This window comes from Tachysurus vachellii, chromosome 12 (genome assembly GCF_030014155.1).
Source record: "Tachysurus vachellii isolate PV-2020 chromosome 12, HZAU_Pvac_v1, whole genome shotgun sequence".
Classification (NCBI taxonomy): Eukaryota; Metazoa; Chordata; class Actinopteri; order Siluriformes; family Bagridae; genus Tachysurus; species Tachysurus vachellii.
In genome coordinates this window covers 1,316,530-1,339,029 of record NC_083471.1, presented here as the reverse complement: position 1 = coordinate 1,339,029, position 22,500 = coordinate 1,316,530, and the positions used below count along the sequence as shown (strand labels likewise).

Sequence of the window (22,500 nt, the reverse complement as noted above, 5' to 3'; positions counted from 1 at the left end):
GAACCAATCAGACAGTCTGACAGACAACTAGACAGACAGACAGAGAACCAATCAGACAGTCTGACAGACAACTAGACAGACAGACAGAGAACCAATCAGACAGTCTGACAGACAACTAGACAGACAGACAGGGGCAGAGAATCAGACAGACAATCAGAAAGACATAAGACAGCTTGACAAAGAATCATCCAACATGTCGGAAAGACACCCAGCCATCCAGACAGAGGGGCAGGCAAAGACAACCAGAGACAGACCATCAAACACCAGTCAGAATGAGATATCTGGCACCAGGCAACAGTCAGTCAGGGTTCAGCAATGTGCAGCTGACAGACATACACACAGACATAAGATCTGGATAATTAATCTGACAGACCACCAAAACTGGTTCTGCTGTCATTAAGAAGCCTCAAAGACTCGGTCTACAAGAGGCTCAGAGGAACTGGTTCTGGTCTCGGTGACACTCGGAACTTTACAGCATTCTGCAGAAACCTTTCTGAAGACCAAGTGTGGAGACAAATAGAAGACAATGTCCTCTGGTCCAGCACTACAGTGATGGTGCAAAAGCCAGTCAGAACTTTGGAGGACCTCTGGAGGCTCAATGAAGTAAGTATCAAACACATTGACACCTACCCCATTCCCCTGATGGACAGAATCGTAATGCTTGTCAAAAATCAAAATGCTACCAGTAATCTTACTAGAGTTCTGTCCTAATATAGCAGGCTCTGGTAGTAATGGGTTCCATGCAGTTTTCCAGAACTTCTAGACAACCTGAAGCTAGGAGAGCTAAAGAGAGGCCAAGCCATAATGACTGTTGGTTGGTGTCTTCTCTTCTTAACTTTGGTGACAAAAAAGTGACACCTTAAACAAAGTGACTCCAGCACTGAAATCTTTATGAACTGCCCATCACATTGAGCAACTTTGTTTTACCATCCACCTTCATTTCACAGTCTATTCCCTCCACATAAATAAAGCACTTCTTTTTTACGGCTTAACTTGATTTTGTGTCTCATGGTCAAGTCTTGTCTTGTCTTACAATAACACGGTGTAACTGTTGTGCTTTCTGTGACCTTCCAAAACCATAACTTTCACTACAAGCAATCTAAAGCTTTAATCTAATATAACCTCCGAAGGATCACGATGGACCAACCCAGCTGACCATGAACGCTCTTATAAGACCAGAGTGTGTGTCTTCCGACAGAAAGACGCACAAACACACGTACATACAAACAACTTGAGTAGATCCAGAATTACAGAAGGTTATGCGCAAGCATGGCTTCATTTCCAAAGCTCTCATGGCAGGAACAAGCGAGAAAGGAAAAAAGGGGAGAAAATAAAAAAGGGAAGCAGGATGCAACCCCTGGCCACATCCACTTCATTTAAGGCCCATAATGATTTTCAGAAAGGGGACGCTCTTGGACGCTGTCCCGCAAGGAGCTGGTGCAAATTGGACCCCATCCATCAATGAGGTGGAGAATAAATCTATTTTTACGAGTGAGGGACGTACTGAGGCAGCGAAGGAGGGTGTTAGTGAGGGAGGGAGGGAGGGAGGGAGGAAGAGCAGGTTAAAGCTACGACCTGCACCACGTAATTGATGTGATGCCCTCGAGATAGAGTGAGAGAAACAGAGAGAGAGAGAGATAAAAAAGAGAGAGGCATTAGAGAAAGAGACGTAGGATGTCATATTTTAATTAAACCGATCCTTGCGCCGCTGGTCTTGAGAGAGAGTGTGTTTTGTTTTATATCGGCCAGAAGCAATTACACGCACACACACACATACACACACACATGCACACACACACACACAGGTGAGTCATCAATCTCCTTTATAGCATGTGAGACATACCGCTAACCCTCTGGCTTCATCACTGTTATGGTGAACTGAGGACTGCAGACACTCATCTTCCTCCTCTTCCTCTCTCCATCTCTCTTTTACTCTTTCCCTCCATCAATCTTTCTATCTATTTCTTTCAGATTCTTTCATTGTCTGTTCTGTATTCATGTCTGTCCTTTTGCCTGTCTCTCTCTTTCTTTGTCTTTTTAAGTCATTTTTTTCTCTCCTGCTCATCGTTGCTGTAATATTAATCATGTCCCATCTCACTGATTCTCTTAAGTGTTGGTCTGGTTTCTGGATGCTTTGCCCTTACTTTCACTCTCTCACTTTCTCACTCCTTTTCACTCTTGGTATCTATTGGTCTATTTCTTCTCGTCATCTACGTATTAGTCCAATTTTTATCCCTCACCTCTCCGGTCTGCCTGCGTTTGCGTCCTGGGTTCTGGGAAAAGTGTCTCATAGCGGTCACTCCGCCTCGGCCATACAGGATGATGCCATTTTCGTTCTTGGTGCTGAAGGACAGCGTGATCTCCGAGCCGACATCAAACGACGTTGGGTTCAACTCCATAAATCCAGGCCTGGAGAAACTGACTGTGTGGACGTTCTACAGCACGGGAGAGATTGGGCTACGGGTTACAGAGACAGAAAATGACAATGAAATTTTACAAGAAAAGACCAAGTTAGAAACCTCTATGCTGCAGCCCTTGGTTAGTCCAGTGTAGTCTGGGCTGCTTAGGATGTTGTATGGGGTTCGGGAAACTTCGATGTCCTTCATACACCCGGCGTATCTCCTCAGGGTCACCTCGGGCCTGACACATCACACACAGAGCTATCAGAGTAACTTCCTGTTTCACTTTTACACCCCCAAATCATCTGTGACCAGGTTAGCCCACATTCTAGGGGCTCTGTCTTTTCCAGGGAGTTTTTACATTTTAGTTTTAATACAATACATAATAACAGCTGGTCTCTGTGGTTGCAAGTCATTATATTTGTTATGGCCTGGCATGTAGGCCATGAATTAAAGCTTTACCTGGATTTGCTATTGAAAACAATAAATATATCGTCGCTGTCAGGCGGAAACCTCGTATGTCCAAATTTGGTCCAAATTTCATATTTTTTCACATATCGATGCTATTGGTCAGTCTCCACGTGTGTCTGTTATTTTTAAAAGTTATTAACCAATCTGAAGTCTTGAAAATAGCTTGAGCACAAATCTCATAACTCCATTGGACACTTCAACTGTCCACCTCTTCCTCACTCCGTGGGAGAGCTTCGCGGCATATTTCTCCTCAAGAAGAGTCGCAACGAATCAACACGTCTTCTGAGGTAAATGTCTTCAAAACACTGGGCTCAAAGAAAAAAAAATCTTGACCCACGCTAGTTCTGGTGCTCGTCTGAGGACAGAAATTTAGTGCAAGACAATCCAATGCAACGCGGACTAAACCCTGTGCACTGCAGATAAGGTACGGCGTTTTTTTCATTTCCTGAAAAGTTGGAGATACGAGGATTCCGCCTGACAGCGACGATATGTTAGAATACTTAACGTTATCATTCCAACATCGATTTCAAAACATGATGCTGTGTGGAAAGAGCTACCGTTGAGTAATCCATTTACTAACAGTTTAAAGTTCTCTTCTAAAGATCTCTACTGTAAAGTTTTATTTGCTCTTGAGCTGCCTCAAACTACCGGTGGTCTCACAACAACACTACACATTCACTTCATTTGTCTAAGGCAGAATAAACTGAATAGTCGAGTTAATCCACAAATTGTGGCAGCTTATTGGTCCTGGGAGGCATTAACCACTGAGCTACTTCTGCACTGTTAGTTAAAGGTGTTTACCTATAGTTCCCGATGGTTGGTAAACCACCAAAGTAGATCTTCTCGTCCTCCTTCAGATTGAGACCCGTTGCTCCTCCCTGAGAACTTATGGAAAGTTTCTCCTCTTTGTTGGTGTCCATGTCAATGATGATCACAGAGGCTGAGAGGTGAGGGTTAGATGGTGAACCATGTTGTCTGAGTCCATGTTTTTCAAAACTTTCACAATTAATATCATTTAAAAGTGGGCCTTTAAGAGTGGAACTCTAAACCACCTAGACACGAGGAGCTTAATTGCCAAAACTGACCCTACCACAAACACATCAGGTTCGAGGTCAAGAGGAACATTATTTATGTGACTTTACAGGGAATACCTAACCTTCATACAATATTGACAAATTTTTTTTTTGTTAGCTGGACAAAAATCAAGTGGTTTACCCTAGTGACGTGACATACGGCTAAGTACGGTGACCCATACTCAGAATTTGTTCTCTGTGTTTAACCCATCCAAAGTGCACACACACACAGCAGTGAACACACACACACACCCTGAACACACACCCGGAGCAGTGGGCAGCCATTTATGCTGCAGCGCCCAGGGAGCAGTTGGGGGGTTCGGTGCCTTATTCAAGGGCACCTCAGTCGTGGCCGGCCCGAGACTCGAACCAACAACCTTAGGGTTAGGAGTCAAACCATTACCCCAAACATAACCATTAGGTCACGATCTGACCAATCAAGTGGTTTACCCTAAACCCTAACTCTAAACTCTTACCTTAACCCCTAACCCTAACTCTGACCCCCACGGTTTGTACGGTCATTAATGCCAGAAAAATGCAGATGTAATAATGTATGGCTTCATGATGAAAAGCTCCCAAACTAATCACCCTCTTTTTCACCCGTGTGACTGACGTAGCACCTGCTCCCAGCTGCGGTGCCCCGTTTCATCCACCGTAAAAACAAGAGACCATTTTGAGCGCTGTGTCCAGAAACGAAACCCTAACTGCAGAGGTACTGTTCATGCGGCGAACGCAAGTGCTCATGTTTAGGTCAAAGTCATGGACTTTTATTGGTAAAAATGTGTATGAACCCTGAACCCCTAACCTTACCCCTGCACCAATATGTTCAGCTCTAATAGTAAAGATTACCTTCTTTTTTGGAGCGAGTCATGGTGAGTGATTTCCATCGTCCATTGTTGTGTCGTTTCTGGCTAAGGGTGGAACCAGTACCAGAACCAAGATCATAGCTGACCTTGACCCGTCCCTCACTCAGCTCGATACTCATAAAGTCCTTCTGCTCAGATAGAGTTTGGGGTTTCTGTCAGTTGGTTGTGTGTAAGTTTTTATGTGTGTTAACCAAAGTGTATGTTACCATGTCTTTGGTGGCAAGATACATCATCACAGCGCTGGTGGAGAAAGTGCGGAACCTGAACGTCACTGTGGAACTGTTGGGGTTCCATCTGACTGGACGACTGACGGCAGCGTATCCTTCACCATCAAACTGAACCACAGCTTCAGAGTCAGCGGGTTGAGGACTACACACAGACACACACATACACACACACACCTCAGTATCTATACAATCAGCACTGTTTAAAGCCATAGCCATGAGTGTGTATGTATATATACCTGACTACGCATCCTTTACAGTCTCCATCTCTCTCTCTATAGTTCCACAGTCCGATTGGTTTTCCGTCTAAGTAGGTCTCTCCCATACATCCGGAGAATGTGATAGTCTTCACTGCATCTGCTTTCTGACATTTCATACACAAACACAACCATGAATCTGGTTATGACTTCCCTTTCCATCTCTTTACCTTCCTTTTTCTTATCTCTTACTCCCTGTTCCTGTCTTTCCAATATGTCCCTTTCCTTCCTTTCATTCTCTTACCTTCTCCCTTATCTCACTTAATCCCATCTCAGACCTTACTTCATTTTCCCTTCCTACCTTCCTCCCCTTCCCTTCCCTTCCCTTCCCTTCCCTTCTCTTTTCTTCCCTTCCCTTCCTTTCTCTTCCCTTCCCTTCCTTTCTCTTTTCTTCCCTTCTCTTTCCTTCCTTTCTCTATTCTTCCCTTCTCTTTTCTTCCCTTCCCTTCTCTTTTCTTCCCTTCCCTTCCTTTCTCTTCTCTTCCCTTCCCTTCCTTTCTCTTTTCTTCCCTTCCCTTCCTTTCTCCTTTCTTCCCTTCTCTTTCCTTCCTTTCTCTATTCTTCCCTTCTATTTTCTTCCCTTCTCTTTCTTTCCCCTCCTTTCTCTTTTCTTCCCTTCCCTTCCTTTCTCTTTTCTTCCCTTATCTTTCCTTCCTTTCTCTATTCTTCCCTTCTCTTTTCTTCCCTTCCCTTCTCTTTTCTTCCCTTCCCTTCCTTTCTCTTCTCTTCCCTTCCCTTCCTTTCTCTTTTCTTCCCTTCCCTTCCTTTCTCTTCTCTTCCCTTCCTTTCTCTTTTCTTCCCTTCTCTTTCCTTCCCTCCCATCTTTTTACTTCTTTGCCTGCTTACTATTCCCATTTTCTCTGTTCACCACCATTTCTATTCTTCTCTGATCCGGCCACTGTCTGTTTCCTTCTCTCCTTCTTTCCTTCTCTCATTTATTCCCTTCCTTTACATACATACATTCCTTTCCTTTCTCGACATCACTAAACTCCCTCTCTCCTGTCCTGTCCCGTTCTTCTCTTGCCTCCCTTCTCTTCTTACTGCATTGCTTCCTTCCTTTTGTTCCTTCCTTTATCTTTCCTACGATTCCTTCATCTTCCCTTCCAATCTTAACCTTCCTTTTCCTTTTCCCTCACTTACTTTACCTTACAGTCCTGCTATTTCCCACCTCTTAACGTCCTGACCCGGTCATTCTCTTCCTTTCTTCATTACATTATATTTTCCCTTTCATTACTTCCTGCTCTTTCCTTTCTGATCCCTGAACATCCTCTCCAGTCTTGTTCTGTCTGATCTCATCACTTTCCTTGCGTTCACATTTCACTTCCTCAGCTTTTCCACCTTATTATTCCAGTCATTCCTGTCATTTCCCTGAAGTGTAAGTAAAGTTTGAAGTGTGTGTGTGTGTGTGTGTGTGTGTGTGTATACCTTTACACTGCCCAACATTCCTCCTACAAACAGGTAAGCGTTCTGATCCACATCCAGCACTGTGTAGCTCTCAGGTGACTTGGCACTATGCCAAGTGGGTGCGATGCCTGCTTTGGGGCCCTCGAGGGGCCGAACGGAAATACTGCCATTCAGACCCACACTGAAAAACACACACACACACACACACACACACACACACACACGCACACACACACATACACACACGTAAGAACACATCTTTTCCAAGCTTTGCCTATGATTATATTCAGTTTTCTTTCTTTCTTTCTTTCTTTCTTTCTTTCTTTCTTTCTTTCTTTCTTTCTTTCTTTCTTTCTTCCATCCCTCCATCCTCCCTCCAATGAGACTCGTCACTGTAACTGTCTGGAAATCAGTGTGTCCTTCTTACAGAACATCTAGCTTAAAAACTGATGGGCATATATATTATTTGACATGATATTGTATGTGTATGTATGTGTGTGTGTGTGTGTGTGTGTGTGTGTGTGAGTGAGTGTTTGTACCGCGAGGCTTCGATTCTGTGCCAGTTTCCATCGTTAATGGCGAGGTCGGGATACTCCGCTCGGCCGACCCCTGACCCGATGTCCCACAGGAAGTTCACCTTGCCCTTTCTCATCTCAATCGCCAGAAAATCCACCTACACACAAATACACAGACACATGTGTAAACTCCGAGCAAGTGGCAAAGCAAGACAAGTGTGTGTGTCTGTCTGTGTGTGTGTACTTGAGACGTCTCCAGGGAAATCAGCGTGAAACAGCCTCAGTTTAAACTCCCAGCTAATTGCTGCTGCTGCCTCACTGCCCTGATCACACACCTTCTCGTGGGATGTGTGTGTATGTGTGTGTGTGTGTATGTGTGTGATTGTGTGTGGATTGTATTAGGTCCAAAGAAGCAGTAATAAGCTTTTATTGTTTCCCTCTTAGCCGCAGGTAATGGCTGCTTATCTGTGGATTTGAAGTAATAAACACGATGTGCATTTTAATGTTTCCTCATTAAAGCAGTCGTGAGGAAACACACACTACTCCTGCTCATGTTCTAGTGATAATAAGGTTTCTACCTTCCTAGATTAGAGAGAGAGAAAGAGAGAGAGAGAGAGAGAGAGAGAGAGAGAGAGAGAGAGAGATAAATGAATATATTTGATACTTATTAATCATTACTGAATATGAGTTGTTACTTCGGATTGTACAGAATCTACAAGACTAATCTTTCTTTTTCTTTCTTTCTTTCTTTCTTTCTTTCTTTCTTTCTTTCTTTCTTTCTTTCTTTCCGTACTTTGAGTTGTGTGAGATCAGTTAGTATAATAATTAGATCGGTAATCTCATTAGTCTGAAAGTTTACCACTTTCTCATCAACTAATTTACATATCAGATGCGATTGGTTCAGAACTGTTCAGCTGTAACATCACAATAAAGCTCCTACAGTGTGTGGCCCCGCCCCCGAATACAATTTGTTTTAATGTAAAAATGCGACTTTTTCACATTTCCACGTGAAGTTCGTCCACACGTTTCGTTACTCACAAATTTGGCCGAGCCGAGGTAGAAGAGCAGGTTGTCCGCAGCAAGCGTCTTAACGTTCAGGATGATGGTGTTGTAGCGTCCTTTCTTAATGTCCGGCCTGTAGGTGCGGATACAGTCTCCCCCGGATGACACGGACACCTTGATCTGGAAATCAAAGGTCAGAAACTTTAATATATATAAAACACATGCAGCAGATTTCAGACATTGTAGATCTGTTTGTTCTGAGCGTAGCGGCCTTCGTTCGCTTCATCTGTATTGGTTGCTATAGTAACAATTCAGTCGGGTGTATGCTGAGTCTCTAGTCTATTTTTGATTGTAGTTACTGATTGAACATGAAGAGTTCTCCATGCTGCTACTGCACAAAACTGTAAATTAAACCAAACTTAAAATAATAAAATATCAACATATTTCATTCATTCATTCATCTTCTACTGCTTATCTGAACTACCTCGGGTCATATCTCAGGCGTCATCGGGCATCAAGGCAGGATACACCCTGGACGGAGTGCCAACCCATCACAGGGCACACACACACACACACTCTCATTCACTCACACACACACACACACACACACACTACGGACAATTTTCCTGAGATGCCAATCAACCTACCATGCATGTCTTTGGACCGGGGGAGGAAACCGGAGTACCCGGAGGAAACCCCCGAGGCACGGGGAGAACATGCAAACTCCACACACACAAGGCGGAGGCGGGAAACGAACCCCCAACCCTGGAGGTGTGAGGCGAACATGCTAACCACTAAGCCACCGTGGCCCCCTGACATCTTATTTTTAATAATTAATAACGAACCACGGTTTCGATCAATACGAAGCCACAACATTTTTCATCCAACTGCTTTTAAAATGTTGTAGTTTTTCTGTCTGAGGCGTAAAAGTGGATAAAGAGGAGTGAAAAATAAGGATGGTTATTTTTAAAGGGATAGTTATAGTGACAGTTAGAATAAATGTGTGTGTGTGTGTGTGTGTGTGTGTGTTCAGGACTCACAGAGTTGGCCTGTTTGCGAGCCTGATTAATGAGCTCTTTAATCTGAGAGATGTTTTTCCGCAGGTTGTCCTGCAGCTCTCGAATCGGCTTCAGCTTCTCCAACAGCCGCTCGGCTTCATCCTCCAGATCCTTCACTTTAGCACCGGCTGCGTGGACTTTAACCAAACACACACACACACACACACACACAGGCATTTAGATACAAAGAGCAAGTTGTTTAAAAGTATATTTATATTTTTTAAACAGCAGAGGATAAAGTGAGGATGGAGAGAATAAAGATGTGAAACGGTTCTGCGTTGAGGTTCGAGTCATTTATTCAGCACGAGTTGTTAAGGAAAAGAGCAGGATGGCGGAAATACGACTAAACCTGTGTTCAGATATTCAGATATTTACCACACACTTTAATTTAATTTAATTACACTCATTTTTACACTTTTCTCAAATACACTCCTTATTTTTAACGTTTCACGGATACAAAAAAAAGGAAAAAAAAATTTAATTTATAGAAACCATTTTTATAGGAATATTGAACTTATTTTGAGATTTTATCCAATGTAATAAAATTGTAAAAATAAATAAAAAATAAAATAAAACGATACATTTTCTCAAAATTTTATTAAATTTAAATTAAATTAAATTTAAAATAAATATTTTTTCTTTAATAGTAATTTGTATATTAAAAAAAAACAGATTTTTGTTAAATTGTGTAAGATTTTGAGATTCTTAACTCACTAATTAACTTACAGTACTAGAAAATAATTTTGATCCTTTTGAGAAAAATTTGTTTTTCTTTTTAATTTATTCCGTCAGTTTCAGTATTACGGTGTCAGTATTTTAGTTTTATTTTATTTCAGTTCGGATCGCTGCACGCTGACTTGATGCCTTCCACCCGAGAGCTGAACGTTTAGGCTCGTCAGCTTACAGATGATGACCAGGTTTAGACCAAGGGTTCAATAATCGTGGGAAGTCCAAAAGGACAGGGTTAAAAACAGCACTAGAAAGCAGAGTAAGTGTGTATTCATGATTAGCATAGATTCAGCTAAAGCCCATGTTAGCATAGCGGACTGTTTAAGCTTTGCTGGGGAAAAAATATAGAAATATAGATGAGCTGGAGTGAGGTGCATGCGTTGGCGTGGATGTGGAGGGTGAAACATGCTGCTGAAGCTGTAGATGTAGGTATAGAAACTGGAATACATACTTATCGCTGTTGACGTTTGTATTATAAAACGTGGGAGGAGAGAAAGGATAAAAATAAGACAGTGAGACACACTGAGACTCTTGTAATCACACAAGATTTAAAGACAGGAGAATTTCTACAGTACATCAGAAAAACATCTAATTTAATCTAAGATATCATCGGAATCTAAGTTTAATTATTTCATATAAAACCTCCAATCAACACACGGTTCCCATTAAAAATAATACGGTTCCTTTAAACAACAGAACCAGCTTCTGATTTATTTATCTGAGGCTAAAGTAACAGCTAGAAAAAAGCCGTACTGTTTTTCTCGGGGTCTCTGATGAGGTTGTTGGCTTTGTTGATGTCGTCCTTCAGTTTGCTGTAGTTCCGATTCAGACCCATCAGGTTCTGGTTCATGTCTTTGAGCCGAGCCAGAACCTCGAGCGCTGTGTCGTTAGCGTTACCTGCCTTCTGCTTTGTGGCCTGGAGCTTAGCTGCCGTGTCTGAGGCGAGACCAACAAAAGGAATTTACAGGAAGTTTACAGTAAGATTCACTAAAACAGTAACAACATGAGAAATACAACTTTATAGATTCTAGAAAAAAAACTTAAAGAAGGTAAAAGTTTCCAAATATCAGTGATGCTTAATGACCTGAAGAGAAATCTTAATGACTTTTATCATATATTAATTTATCTGGAGTGTGTGTGTGTGTATGTGTGTGTGTGCAGCTGTAAACTTTTAGGTGTATGCTTGCTTACTGTATTGGGAAATAGAAAACAGTACCGTGTATACTACAGGTACCCAGGTGTAAATTTGTGGAACATATTTACAAACACACACACACACACACACACACACACACACACACACACCGTTGGGGATGGCTCGTAGCATTGCCAGGTTTTCGTTCAGGCCCTTCAGCAGGTCTTTGTTCTTGGCATCAGCGCCTTTGAGACGTAGCTGCTGAACTCCCAGATTATCTCCATTCTCTAAAGGGAAAAACAATAAAAAAGAAACAACTTTAAGATTGAAATGTGGAGGTTCACGGACTCTTAGTCGGGGCATGAAAGGACTATATATTGTATATTTTGGTGTATTCTAGACTTGCAGGAACTTTAGAATCCCCAGACATCTACTAAAAAAAGTTACATTAAAAAAGAAAATAAAATCACAGTAGAGTCAAACATTTCATTTATAATTATTTTGCTTTGTTTGATGAAATTGTTGCTGACTACATTAGCCAGCTAGCCATAATGCTGTAATTTTAAAAATGATTGCTCCTGGTACAGGAAACAGTAACTACATCAGCTACATTAATTAGCTAGCGATCGTTTTGTGTTGGATTCCAGTCACGATGGTAATAATACTAATTTAGCTAGCTACATCTGCTAAAAAAAGATTAGCGCTAGTTTGCTAGCTCGTTGACGAGAGACTCATAATAATTTCCAGATGATTTCATGTTTTGTGCAACAGAAAGTTATTTTTTTTCTTTTTTACCTTTCACAATGTTCTCTAGGTCCTTAGCCTCGTTCCACAGACGCTGGCTTTTCTGCAGCGAGCCTTTAGCCTCATCTTTCAGAGCGCCCTTCGGTCTCGTGGCCTTAGTGAGAGAAAACAGAGTTCATTGCAGCCCCACACGTAGACACACACACATGCACACACACACACATGTACACACACACACAAACACACACACACAGTGCTGCATAAATAGACTGAAGTAATTTAATTTTTACACAGAATGATGGTCTGTGAATAAAAACCTGCTCGGCTGCTTCACATTAACATTCAGCTTGTTTAGCATATTCATTTTGTTTTGTGCAATTGTGGTTTCATCTCTCTCTCTCACACACACACACTCACACACACACTCACACTCACACACACACACGTTTGGAGAGTCGCTTTGTTTCTGATTTTTATGAGCTGCAGAATGGAGAAAGAAAAGAGAGAGAATAAATTTCATCTCTTTCTATCACAGTGTGTGTATTACTGCTTGATTACGTTCTGAAGCATTTCTCCTTCTCCTCCATTCGCCTTTGCTCTCTTAGTGTGTGTGTGTGCGTGCCTGTGTATATCTTTGTAGGTAAATGTCAACCGCATGTACGTTTTCCAACAAATAAATCAGTTCCTGTAACAAACTTTTTGCACTTTGAAGTGGAGCAGGAAATACTGGAGGTGGAGCCTGATGCTCTGAATGCTGATTGGTTGATATTGAGCAATTTAAAGAGTTAAGTAAAAAAAATGTATGTGTGTGTGTCTCTGTGTATGTGTGCGGGGTGTATGTGTGTGTTTGTGTGTGTTTGTGTGTATGTGTTTGCGTGTATGTGTGTTTGTGTGAGTGTGTTTGTGCGTGTTTATGTGTGTGTTTGTCTGTTTGTTTGTGTGTTTGTGTGTGTGTGTGCTTGTGTATTTGTGTGTGTGCTTGTGTGTGTGTGCTTGTGTATTTGTTTGTGTGTGCTTGTGTATTTGTGTGTGTGTGTTCGTGTGTATTTGTGTGTGTGTGTGCTTGTGTATTTGTGTGTGTGCTTGTGTATTTGTGTGTGCGTGCTTGTGTATTTGTCTGTGTGTGCTTGTGTATTTGTGTGTGTTCTTGTGTATTTGTGTGTGTGCTTGTGTATTTGTGTGTGTGTGCTTGTGTATTTGTGTGTATTTGTGTGTGCTTGTGTATTTGTGTGTGAGTGTGCTTGTGTATTTGTGTGTGTGTGTGTTTGTGTATGTGTGTGTGTGTGTGTGCTTGTGTATTTGTGTGTGTGTGTGTGTTTGTGTATTTGTGTGTGTGTGTGTGTGTGTGTGTGTGCTTGTGTATTTGTGTGTTTGTGTGTGTGTGTGTGTGTGTGTGTATTTGTGTGTGTACCAGCTGCACAGCCTCTGTAGCGGTATCTTTCGCCTGTTTGGCTGCTTTATCTGCCTCTTCGATGTAGTTCTTGATGTTGCTGTAGGCGTTGAATGCGGCTGTGGCATTGAAGGAGAGGTTCTTTGCCTCAGCCAGGATGCTACAGACACACACACACACACACACACACACACACACACACACACAAAAACACACACTACATCACTATATGCCTCACTGTATCATATGTATGTGTATGTATACATGACCCAGAGGTCTCTACACACAGGGGAAATTAACACTTTCTTTTTTCCAAATAAACCTTTCTTTACAAAACCTTCTCTACATGATCACCAGATCTTTGTAGACACACACAGATTTGTCTCTCACCCTCACAATGAGCTTAACACATCTGGTGTTATGTGTGTAACTGCACCTCGAAAGGTGTTACTCTTGTGCTGTGTGTATTAATACCTTCTGCTAAAAATGTTCAGTTCCTCCAATCATAGAGAATCAAACTGAATTAAAGTGAATTCAATACAACTGAATAAAATGCAAAAGGAATTTTTTTGTGACACACACACACACACACACACCCACACACACACACACACACCTGTCCAGTATGCTGGCGGATTCGTTAAGCTGTGCAGCGTGGTTCTCGGCTCTGAGCAGGAGTTCGGGCAGTGTGTCGTCCTCCATGACTCCAGCCAGTTTGGACACTTTGTAGTCGAGTTGATCTTGCAGGGGCTCCAGCTTGTGCTCCATCTCCTCCATCTCCTACAGGATCACACATTAAACATTAAATATCCAACAAAATAACAGACACATTCTTTATTATTTGACATAAATGTGTGGAGCATCAAAGTGTGTGTTTGTGTGTGTGTTTGTATTTGTGTGTTTGTGTGTGTTTTTGTGTGTGTTTGTGTGTGTGACTGTGTTTTGTGTGTGTGTTTGTGTGTGTATTTGTGTGTGTGTGTTTGTGTTTTTGATTTATATGTGTGTGTTTGTGTGTGTTTTTGTGTGTTTGTGTGTATTTGTGTGCATGTTTGTGTTTGTGTGTGTGTTTGATTTGTGTGTGTGTTTGTGAGTTTGTGTGTTTTTGTGTGTGTGTTTCTGTGTGAGTGTGTGTGTGAGTTTGTGTGTGTTTTTGTGTGTGTGTTTCTGTTTTTGATTTGTGTGTGTGTGTGAGTTTGTGTGTGTGTTTTTGTGTTTTGTGTGTGTTTGTGTTTTTGATTTGTGTGTGTGTTTGTGTGTGAGTTTGTGTGTGTGTTTTTGTGTGTGTGTGTTTGTGTGTGTTTGTGTGTGTTTGTGTTTTTGATTTGTGTGTGTGTTTATGTGTGTGAGTGTGTGTGAGTTTGTGTGTGTGTTTGTGTGTGTGTTTGTGTGTGTGTTTATGTGTGTTTGTGTTTTTGATTTGTGTGTGTGTTTATGTGTGTGTGTTTGTGTGTGTGTGTGTTTGATTTGTGTGTGTGTTTTTGTGTGTGTGTTTCTGTTTTTGATTTGTGTGTTTGTGTGTGAGTGTGTGTGTGAGTTTTGTGTGTGTGTTTGTGTGTGTGTGAGTTTGTGTGTGTGTTTTTGTGTGTGTTTCTGTTTTTGATTTGTGTGTGTTTGTGTGTGAGTGTGTGTGAGTTTGTGTGTGTGTTTTTGTGTGTGTTTGTGTTTTTGATTTGTGTGTGTGTTTATGTGTGAGTGTGTGTGTGAGTTTGTTTGTGTGTTTTTGTGTGTGTGTTTGTGTTTTTGATGTGTGTGTTTATGTGTGTGTGTTTGTTTGTGTGTTTGTTTGTGTGTTTGTGTGTTTTTGATTTGTGTGTGTGTTTGTGTGTGAGTGTGTGTGTGAGTTTGTGTGTGTGTTTTTGTGTGTGTGTTTCTGTTTTTGATTTGTGTGTGTGTTTGTGTGTAAGTGTGTGTGAGTTTGTGTGTGTTTGTGTGTGTGTTTGTGTGTGTGTTTGTGTTTTTGATTTGTGTGTGTGTTTGTGTGTTTTTGTGTGTGTGTTTTTGTGTGTGTTTGTGTGTGTGTTTGTGTTTTTGATCTGTGTGTGTTTGTGTGTGAGTTTGTGTGTGTGTGTTTTTGATTTGTGTGTGTTTATGTGTGTGAATTTATGTGTGTGTTTGTGTGTGTGTTTTTGTGTGTTTGTGTGTATTTGTGTGCATGTTTGTATGTGTTTGTGTGTGATTTGTGTGTGTGTTTGTGTGTGAGTGTGTGTGTGAGTTTTGTGTGTGAGTTTTGTGTGTGTGTTTGTGTGTGTGTTTGTGTGTGAGTTTGTGTGTGTGTTTTTGTGTTTGTTTCTGTTTTTGATTTGTGTGTGTGTTTGTGTGTGAGTGTGTGTGTGAGTTTGTGTGTGTGTTTTTGTGTGTGTGTTTTTGTGTGTATGTTTGTGTTTTTGATTTGTGTGTGTTTATGTGTGCGTGTTTGTGTCTGTGTTTATGTGTGTGTGTGTGTGTGTGTGTGTGTGTGTGTGTGTGTGGACCTCGATGCCACGGTTCATGTTGTCTGAGAGAGCGTTAGCTTCATTCAGTATCTTCTCTCCATCATCCAGGATTCCCTCTGTCTCTTTCTTCTTTTTATTGCTTTCATTCCTTTTTCTCTGTCAGTACAAGAGTGTGTTTTACTAAGCATACATGACACTACGAGTGTGTGTGTGTGTGTGTGTGTGTGTGTTGTACCTGTAGCTCCTCCAGTCTGCGCAGGTTGTCACTGTTCAGTGTTCGAGCTCGTCCCGTTTTGCTCTGAGCCTCGTCCAGCAGCTCCTGAGCTCCGTGCAGTTTGTCGCCGTGGTCTCGCAGTTTGGTGCTGACTTCCTGCTGCAGCTCCTCAGAAACATGGTGAGGAGCCACGAAGCTGCGCTGAACCTTCATCAGGAGATCCTGAGCAGCCCTGTGGCGTGTCATTCATTTATTAACCACGGACCATCAGTACGATACACAAACAAACTGCTGGTGAATTTCATCTGATAATCAGACCTTTAATATGCTGCTCTGAAATACACACACTGATCGTCTAAAGATGAAACAATCAAATACATTAAAAACTAAAACATCTGGAAAAAAATAACCAGAAAAAAACATGCAATTACTTTTAAAAACATTCAAAAATTTGGAAAAATATTTATAAGGAAATTAGAGAAACAACGTCCAAATGTCTAAGAGACAAATAAATACTGTCAGAGAAACAAACAAACAAACAAACAAATAAATAAATATGTACTTTAAATGTAAAGATAACTGGATTCTGTAATAACTACCATTCAGATTCATGTACGAATGTAACGTGGTGACGAGATGATGCGCGAGTCTGTTGCACCTGTAGGTGTCACTGTTCATGTTGCCATAGTAACCAGTAATTAATAAAGTGGACTTATTACCACAGTGATATGATTTGAAGAGATATCTCTCTCTCTCTCTCTCTCTCTCCCTCTCTCCCTCCACCTCAGGCGATGTTTAATGAGTTCATTAAGATTTTTACATAAGAACGAGAAGCTCGCTGCGTTGCGACTCGCTGAAGCATGAAATGCAATGGAGAGACAAATCAGAAAGGCAGCGATTAACACAACGACTCACAAACACAAACACACACACAAACACAAACACACACACACACAGATGACAACTACTAAGAATGACACAAACTTGACACAAACTCTTCTGGACTCTCAAGTTTGTGTGTCTGTGTGTGTGTGTGTGTGAGTGTGTGTGTTTGTCTGTGTCTGCATGTAAGTGTGTGTGTGTGTTACCTGAGTTCCTCCTGCACGGTGTATGTGTGTGTGTGTGTTACCTGAGTTCCTCCTGCACAGTGTGTGTGTGTGTGTGTGTGTGTGTGTGTGTGTGTGTGTGTTACCTGAGTTCCTCCTGCACAATGTGTGTGTGTATGTGTGTTACCTGAGTTCCTCCTGCACAGTGTGTGTGTTACCTGAGTTCCTCCTGCACATTTTGTGTGTGTGTCTGTGTATGTGTGTATGTTTGTGTGTGTGTGTGGGTATGTGTGTGTGTGTGTGTGTTACCTGAGTTCCTCCTGCACATTGTGTGTGTGTGTGTGTGTTACCTGAGTTCCTCCTGCACAGTGTGTATGTGTATGTATGTATGTATATGTGTGTGTGTGTTACCTGAGTTCATCCTGCACAGTGTGTGTGTGTATGTGTATGTGTGTGTGTGTGTGTGTGTGTGTGTGTTACCTGAGTTCCTCCTGCACAGTGTGTGTGTGTGGGTGTGTGAGTTGGCGTGCGTGGAGTTCAGCAATCATGGCCTTGATCTCTTCCTGCATCTCGTTCACACTCTTTTCCACTCCGCCGTCTCTCCGACCCAAAGTGGCATTCAGCTCACGGGCCTTATCACGCAGAGCTACACACACACACACACACACACACACACACACACAGAAATTAGAAACTCAGAGGCACAAGAACAAAGTGTAGCCAAATTAAAAGAAGGCACAGTTTTATTGTTTCTTTTGTCACTGTTTAATTTTCTATCTTTCTTTTTTTTTTTTTTTTTTTAAAAAAATGTTTCCAATTTAATTTTTCTCAGTAATTTTTTTCTACTTTCAGGTCCATTGAAAAGAAATCCAGATTCCATTTTGGCATCTTTTAATTAAATTAAATTAATTCAAAGTCTTTGAAATCAAAATCCAATCAGTTCAAAGGCTTAAAAAAAAAACAAGAAGAAGAAGCCGGAGCTTTTAATTTAAATAGAAAGCATCAGAGTGAAATGTAAATGAGGGGGAATTTAGACACATCTTTAATCAGCTGTTTAAAAGAAAACATGTGAAATGATTTCAAAGTAAAATAAAACGATAAACTCATTAAAGTACAGCAGCTAAAAATAAACACCTGCTGAAGTCATTAAAGTTAAAATAAAAAATCGCTTATTGCTTTTTGTAACGAGTTTCCACTCAGTCTGAGGCACAAATAATCAACTACATGCTAATTCATACAGCTGGAAGTGGGTGGGGCTAATTCTGGTGGAGTTGATGTGAGTAATTGGAGGGGGCGTGGTTAATTAGCCTGTGGGTGGGGACTGGTGAGTTAATCTAAAAGCTAACCTAGCAAGTTCAAACTACCATGGAGAGTAAAAGCTGACTTAGCAGATAAAAGACCTAGCATGAAAACACTAAGCTAGCATGTAAGTGCTAATCTATGAAGTGAACGCTAAAGTGAGCGAATGAAAGCTAACCTAGCATGTACAAGCTAACTTCATAAGTGAAAGCTAACCTAGCATGTACAAGCTAACTTCATAAGTGAAAGCTAACCTAGCATGTACAAGCTAACTTCACAAGTGAAAGCTAACCTAGCATGTACAAGCTAACTTCATAAGTGAAAGCTAACCTAGCATGTACAAGCTAACTTCACAAGTGAAAGCTAACCTAGCATGTACAAGCTAACTTCACAAGTGAAAGCTAACCTAGCATGTACAAGCTAACTTCACAAGTGAAAGCTAACCTAGCATGTACAAGCTAACTTCATAAGTGAAAGCTAACCTAGCATGTACAAGTTAAACTAGCAGATAGCTGATAAACTGGGATTTAGCATGGAGCGTAATCAGAGATAGAGTTTCACCCTGAAGGCTGTCAATCATATCCAATATTAGGCCACACCCACTAGACCAGCAGTCAGACCTAATCAGTGAGTTTGGGAAGCGTTTGGAATTACACACAGCCGCTTTAATCTCCATACAATTCAGAAAAATGATAAAATTAAAGATTAATTTAGAAATAAAGAGCAATTTGTTCTGAACGTTTCAGACAGAATGAGCGACTTAATCAAAGTCAGATTCAAAATATGAATCACAAACTCACTTTGATCCTGTGTGAGTGTGTGTGTGTTCCCTAGATCTATAAATGCAGCACCATCTGCTGAACGCACACGTACAGATATGCATATTTTTTCCTATCTATAACACACACACACACACACACACACACACACACACATAGAAATTATAGTGTGATGAGTGTGAGTTTCGATCCCGGTTTGATTACTCTGCCTTCGCCGGTGCTGGTCACTTTTAATTAAGCGTTTACAGCTGTGTAGCCTTCATTAGCCCGAGCAGCCTCTTAAATAAACCCAGTTAAAATGTCACAACACACACATACACACACATACACACACACACACACACACACACACACACACACACACACACACACACACTCTCTTTAATAGACAAGGCCTATCACACCTGGCAGCCTCACATATTCATAGAAGGAAAAAATCTAAAAGCTATTCTGTGTGTGTGTGTGTGTGTGTGTGTGTACGCACCTTCAGCAGCAAGGAGTGTGTTCTTAACAAACAGCTCGAGCTCTTCAGCTCTTTTGTGACTTCTCTCAGCATCAGAGTCCGTCTGCTCTCCGTCTGCTGACACTTTCGTGGCCTGCGGATTGTAAAATAATTACACTCCAAGCTTAGCATGCTAGCAAGCATGCATTAAAATGTAAAAATTCACGTTTAACATCCTCAGCCTTCACATTCTGGTGCACTAATTTATTCACCCATCAGAATGAAAGACTAGTGCTAACAGCTAGTAAGCTAACGGTACACAACGCTATCTCATACGTTTTATATAACGTATATCACTTACATTAGCACATGCTAACTAGCTACACACTCTGTGGGTAAAAGAAAAACATAATCATTCTTTAATAATCTGCATATCAGCCATAATTGGTATAAAGAATTTACATTGCTTATTAAGTTCTAAGTGACATCACAACCGGTATTCAAACCTAGCCACGCCCCCAAATCATTTTTCTACAGAAGTGACAAACCCTGCTCAGTAATTCGTCCATTTCTGTGACCAGGCTGCCAAGATTACTGTCCGCTAACTGCAGGAGTCTCTCTGGAGCCCGATGAGGAGACAGCATGTGCTACAGACAGACAGACGGACAGACGGACAGACAGACAGACAGACAGACAGACAGACAGACAGACAGTCAGACAGACAATGGGAGAAAGAAGCAGAGAAAAAACCTTTATTATTTGAAGACAGATGAACCACACACAAGCTAATGCCTCAGGTGTCTCTATTCCAATAAGTTATATTTGTTTAAGCAAACAGACAGACAGGTTATATGGCATTACATTTCTGTCACCTGGATGTCAGGTGTGTGTAAAGAACAAGAAAATCACAATGCTAATAACTGTATTTCATGGTCACAACTAAAGCTCCGCCCCTTTTTTGCTGGCCAGTGAAACGGTACACAATGAACTGATCAAAGTGAAAGATGAGCTTACCTCATGACTCATAATTTCATAATTCACACACACACACACACACACACACACACACACACACACACACACACACACACACATACATGCACACACAGACACACAAATACACACACACAGACAGACACAGACACACACAGACATATGCATGCACAGACACACACACACAGACACACACACACACACAGACACACACACAGACAGACACACACACAGACAGACACACACAGACAGACACACACACACAGACACACACAGACAGACACACACACAGACAGACACACAGACATATGCACACACAGACACACACAAATACACACACACAGACGGACACAGACAGACACACACACACACTTTCACACACACACACACACACACACACAGAGACACACACACCTTGAGCTCATCGGTCATGTTCTCGACACGGTAGAGAGCACCGTATGGTGGGGGGAGGGGCAGTGTCAGATTTGCACTGCTAATCAATCTTAGCAACCGATCCATGTCTCTGATTAGGAGCCCAGCACAGTCATCATCACAAGCTGCAACACACACACACAAACGCTACACTCTTATCCAAGTGCAATGTCACACAAGTTTTGAACAAACACATAAATCACACACACCATAGCAAATCACTAATATGTTAACATGACAAGCTGAACACACTTCTGGTTAGCAGTCGATGCTAACAGTGGAGCACAGCTGAGGAAGATGTTGATGTTCCTGACATTTCTGTACCAGGTTTATTGCCTTTAATGTGTCCAAATAAATGTTATAATGATAGGGCTTCAGTTAGCAGGCAATGCTAATGGGTTTTTACAAGGTAATATCAGTAAAACAATGTGTTTTGTGAATAATTTAGATCTGAGGAGAATGTTGACATTCTTAATAGTTCTGTCTTCATTTTATTGTCATGTAACCTTTAAATTGTCCAGAAAAAAAACCCTTTACAGTTATAGGCTTGCTAGCTAAATTTTTAGTCTCAGCAATTAGCTAGAACATGCTCTCTGTCGTTATTTCATAGTTGCCTAGCAACAGTGTTCTCACAACTTTAACGTGTATGGTGAGTTTGATTTGTTGAAAGTTCCACAGCAAAGAACATTAATGTACCAGTTAACAGGCAAATTTTATACTAATAGGAGAAGACCACAGTTTCTGTGTGTGTGTGTGTGTGTGTGTGCGCCTGTGTGTGTGTGCGCCTGTGTGTGTGTGTGCACCTGTGTGTGTGTGTGTGTGTGTGTGCGCCTGTGTGTGTGTGTGTGTGTGTGTGTGTGTGTGTGTGTGTGTGTGTGTGTGTGCCTGTGTGTGTGCGCCTCTGCTGTGTGTGTGTGTGTGTGTGTGTGTGTGTGCGCCTGTGCTGTGTGTGTGTGTGTGTGTGTGTGTGTGTGTGTGTGCGCCTCTGCTGTGTGTGTGTGTGTGTGTGTGTGTGCGCCTGTGCTGTGTGTAAAGGAAATGGAGGCTTGAGTTGACATGAAAGGACAGCTGTGTTAACACTCAGTAAGAGGAGAGCCTCGGGCGAGAGAGGTAGTGTGTGAATGGTCCTGACTCTCTCTCTTTCTCTCTCTCGCTTTCCTCTTGCTCAGTTTGCACAGTTATACTCATCCAATTTCCTTCGTTCATATCCGGCCAGTGTGATCCCCACGAGCACTCTCTCTGACAGCACTACACACACACACACACACACACACACACACACACACACACACATACACACATACACACACCCCTAAAGCCCACAGTTCCTTACTATGCATACCAACAGCACTTGTTTATTTTCTCTCTCTCTCTCTCACACACACACACACACACACACACACACACACACACGCATGCACACATACATCTTAACATATTGTTCAACAGTACCTTTCTCATTCCTTCTCTTCCTCTCTTCTTTTTTCTTTAAATCTATGTCTCTCATATTGATTTGCTCGTCCTCCACTCACTCACTATCACTCCTTTTCTCGCGCTCTCGTCTCTATCTTTTTCTCATTTTCTTTTCAGCCGTCT

The 22,500-nt window shown here is 41.6% G+C and overlaps 1 protein-coding gene across 5 annotated transcripts in view; it reads right to left on the bottom strand.

The window, feature by feature from the left end:
- The window catches only part of lama2 (laminin, alpha 2), a 104,995-nt gene that overhangs the window by 7,235 nt on the left and 75,260 nt on the right, over nt 1-22,500 (bottom strand). For all 5 annotated transcript variants that reach the window (XM_060884362.1, XM_060884363.1, XM_060884364.1 and 2 more), the window contains 21 exons: nt 20,887-21,029; nt 20,028-20,126; nt 19,522-19,633; nt 17,440-17,605; nt 15,935-16,145; nt 15,739-15,855; nt 13,884-14,047; nt 13,289-13,427; nt 11,929-12,031; nt 11,304-11,420; nt 10,752-10,934; nt 9,252-9,406; nt 8,248-8,391; nt 7,234-7,367; nt 6,716-6,875; nt 5,273-5,397; nt 5,016-5,178; nt 4,793-4,937; nt 3,672-3,810; nt 2,520-2,640; nt 2,241-2,435 (listed from right to left, as the gene is read on the bottom strand). In XM_060884362.1, coding sequence (XP_060740345.1) covers nt 2,241-2,435; nt 2,520-2,640; nt 3,672-3,810; nt 4,793-4,937; nt 5,016-5,178; nt 5,273-5,397; nt 6,716-6,875; nt 7,234-7,367; nt 8,248-8,391; nt 9,252-9,406; nt 10,752-10,934; nt 11,304-11,420; nt 11,929-12,031; nt 13,289-13,427; nt 13,884-14,047; nt 15,739-15,855; nt 15,935-16,145; nt 17,440-17,605; nt 19,522-19,633; nt 20,028-20,126; nt 20,887-21,029 — 3,035 coding nt within the window. The remainder of the gene's footprint in view (nt 1-2,240; nt 2,436-2,519; nt 2,641-3,671; nt 3,811-4,792; nt 4,938-5,015; nt 5,179-5,272; nt 5,398-6,715; nt 6,876-7,233; nt 7,368-8,247; nt 8,392-9,251; nt 9,407-10,751; nt 10,935-11,303; nt 11,421-11,928; nt 12,032-13,288; nt 13,428-13,883; nt 14,048-15,738; nt 15,856-15,934; nt 16,146-17,439; nt 17,606-19,521; nt 19,634-20,027; nt 20,127-20,886; nt 21,030-22,500) is intronic.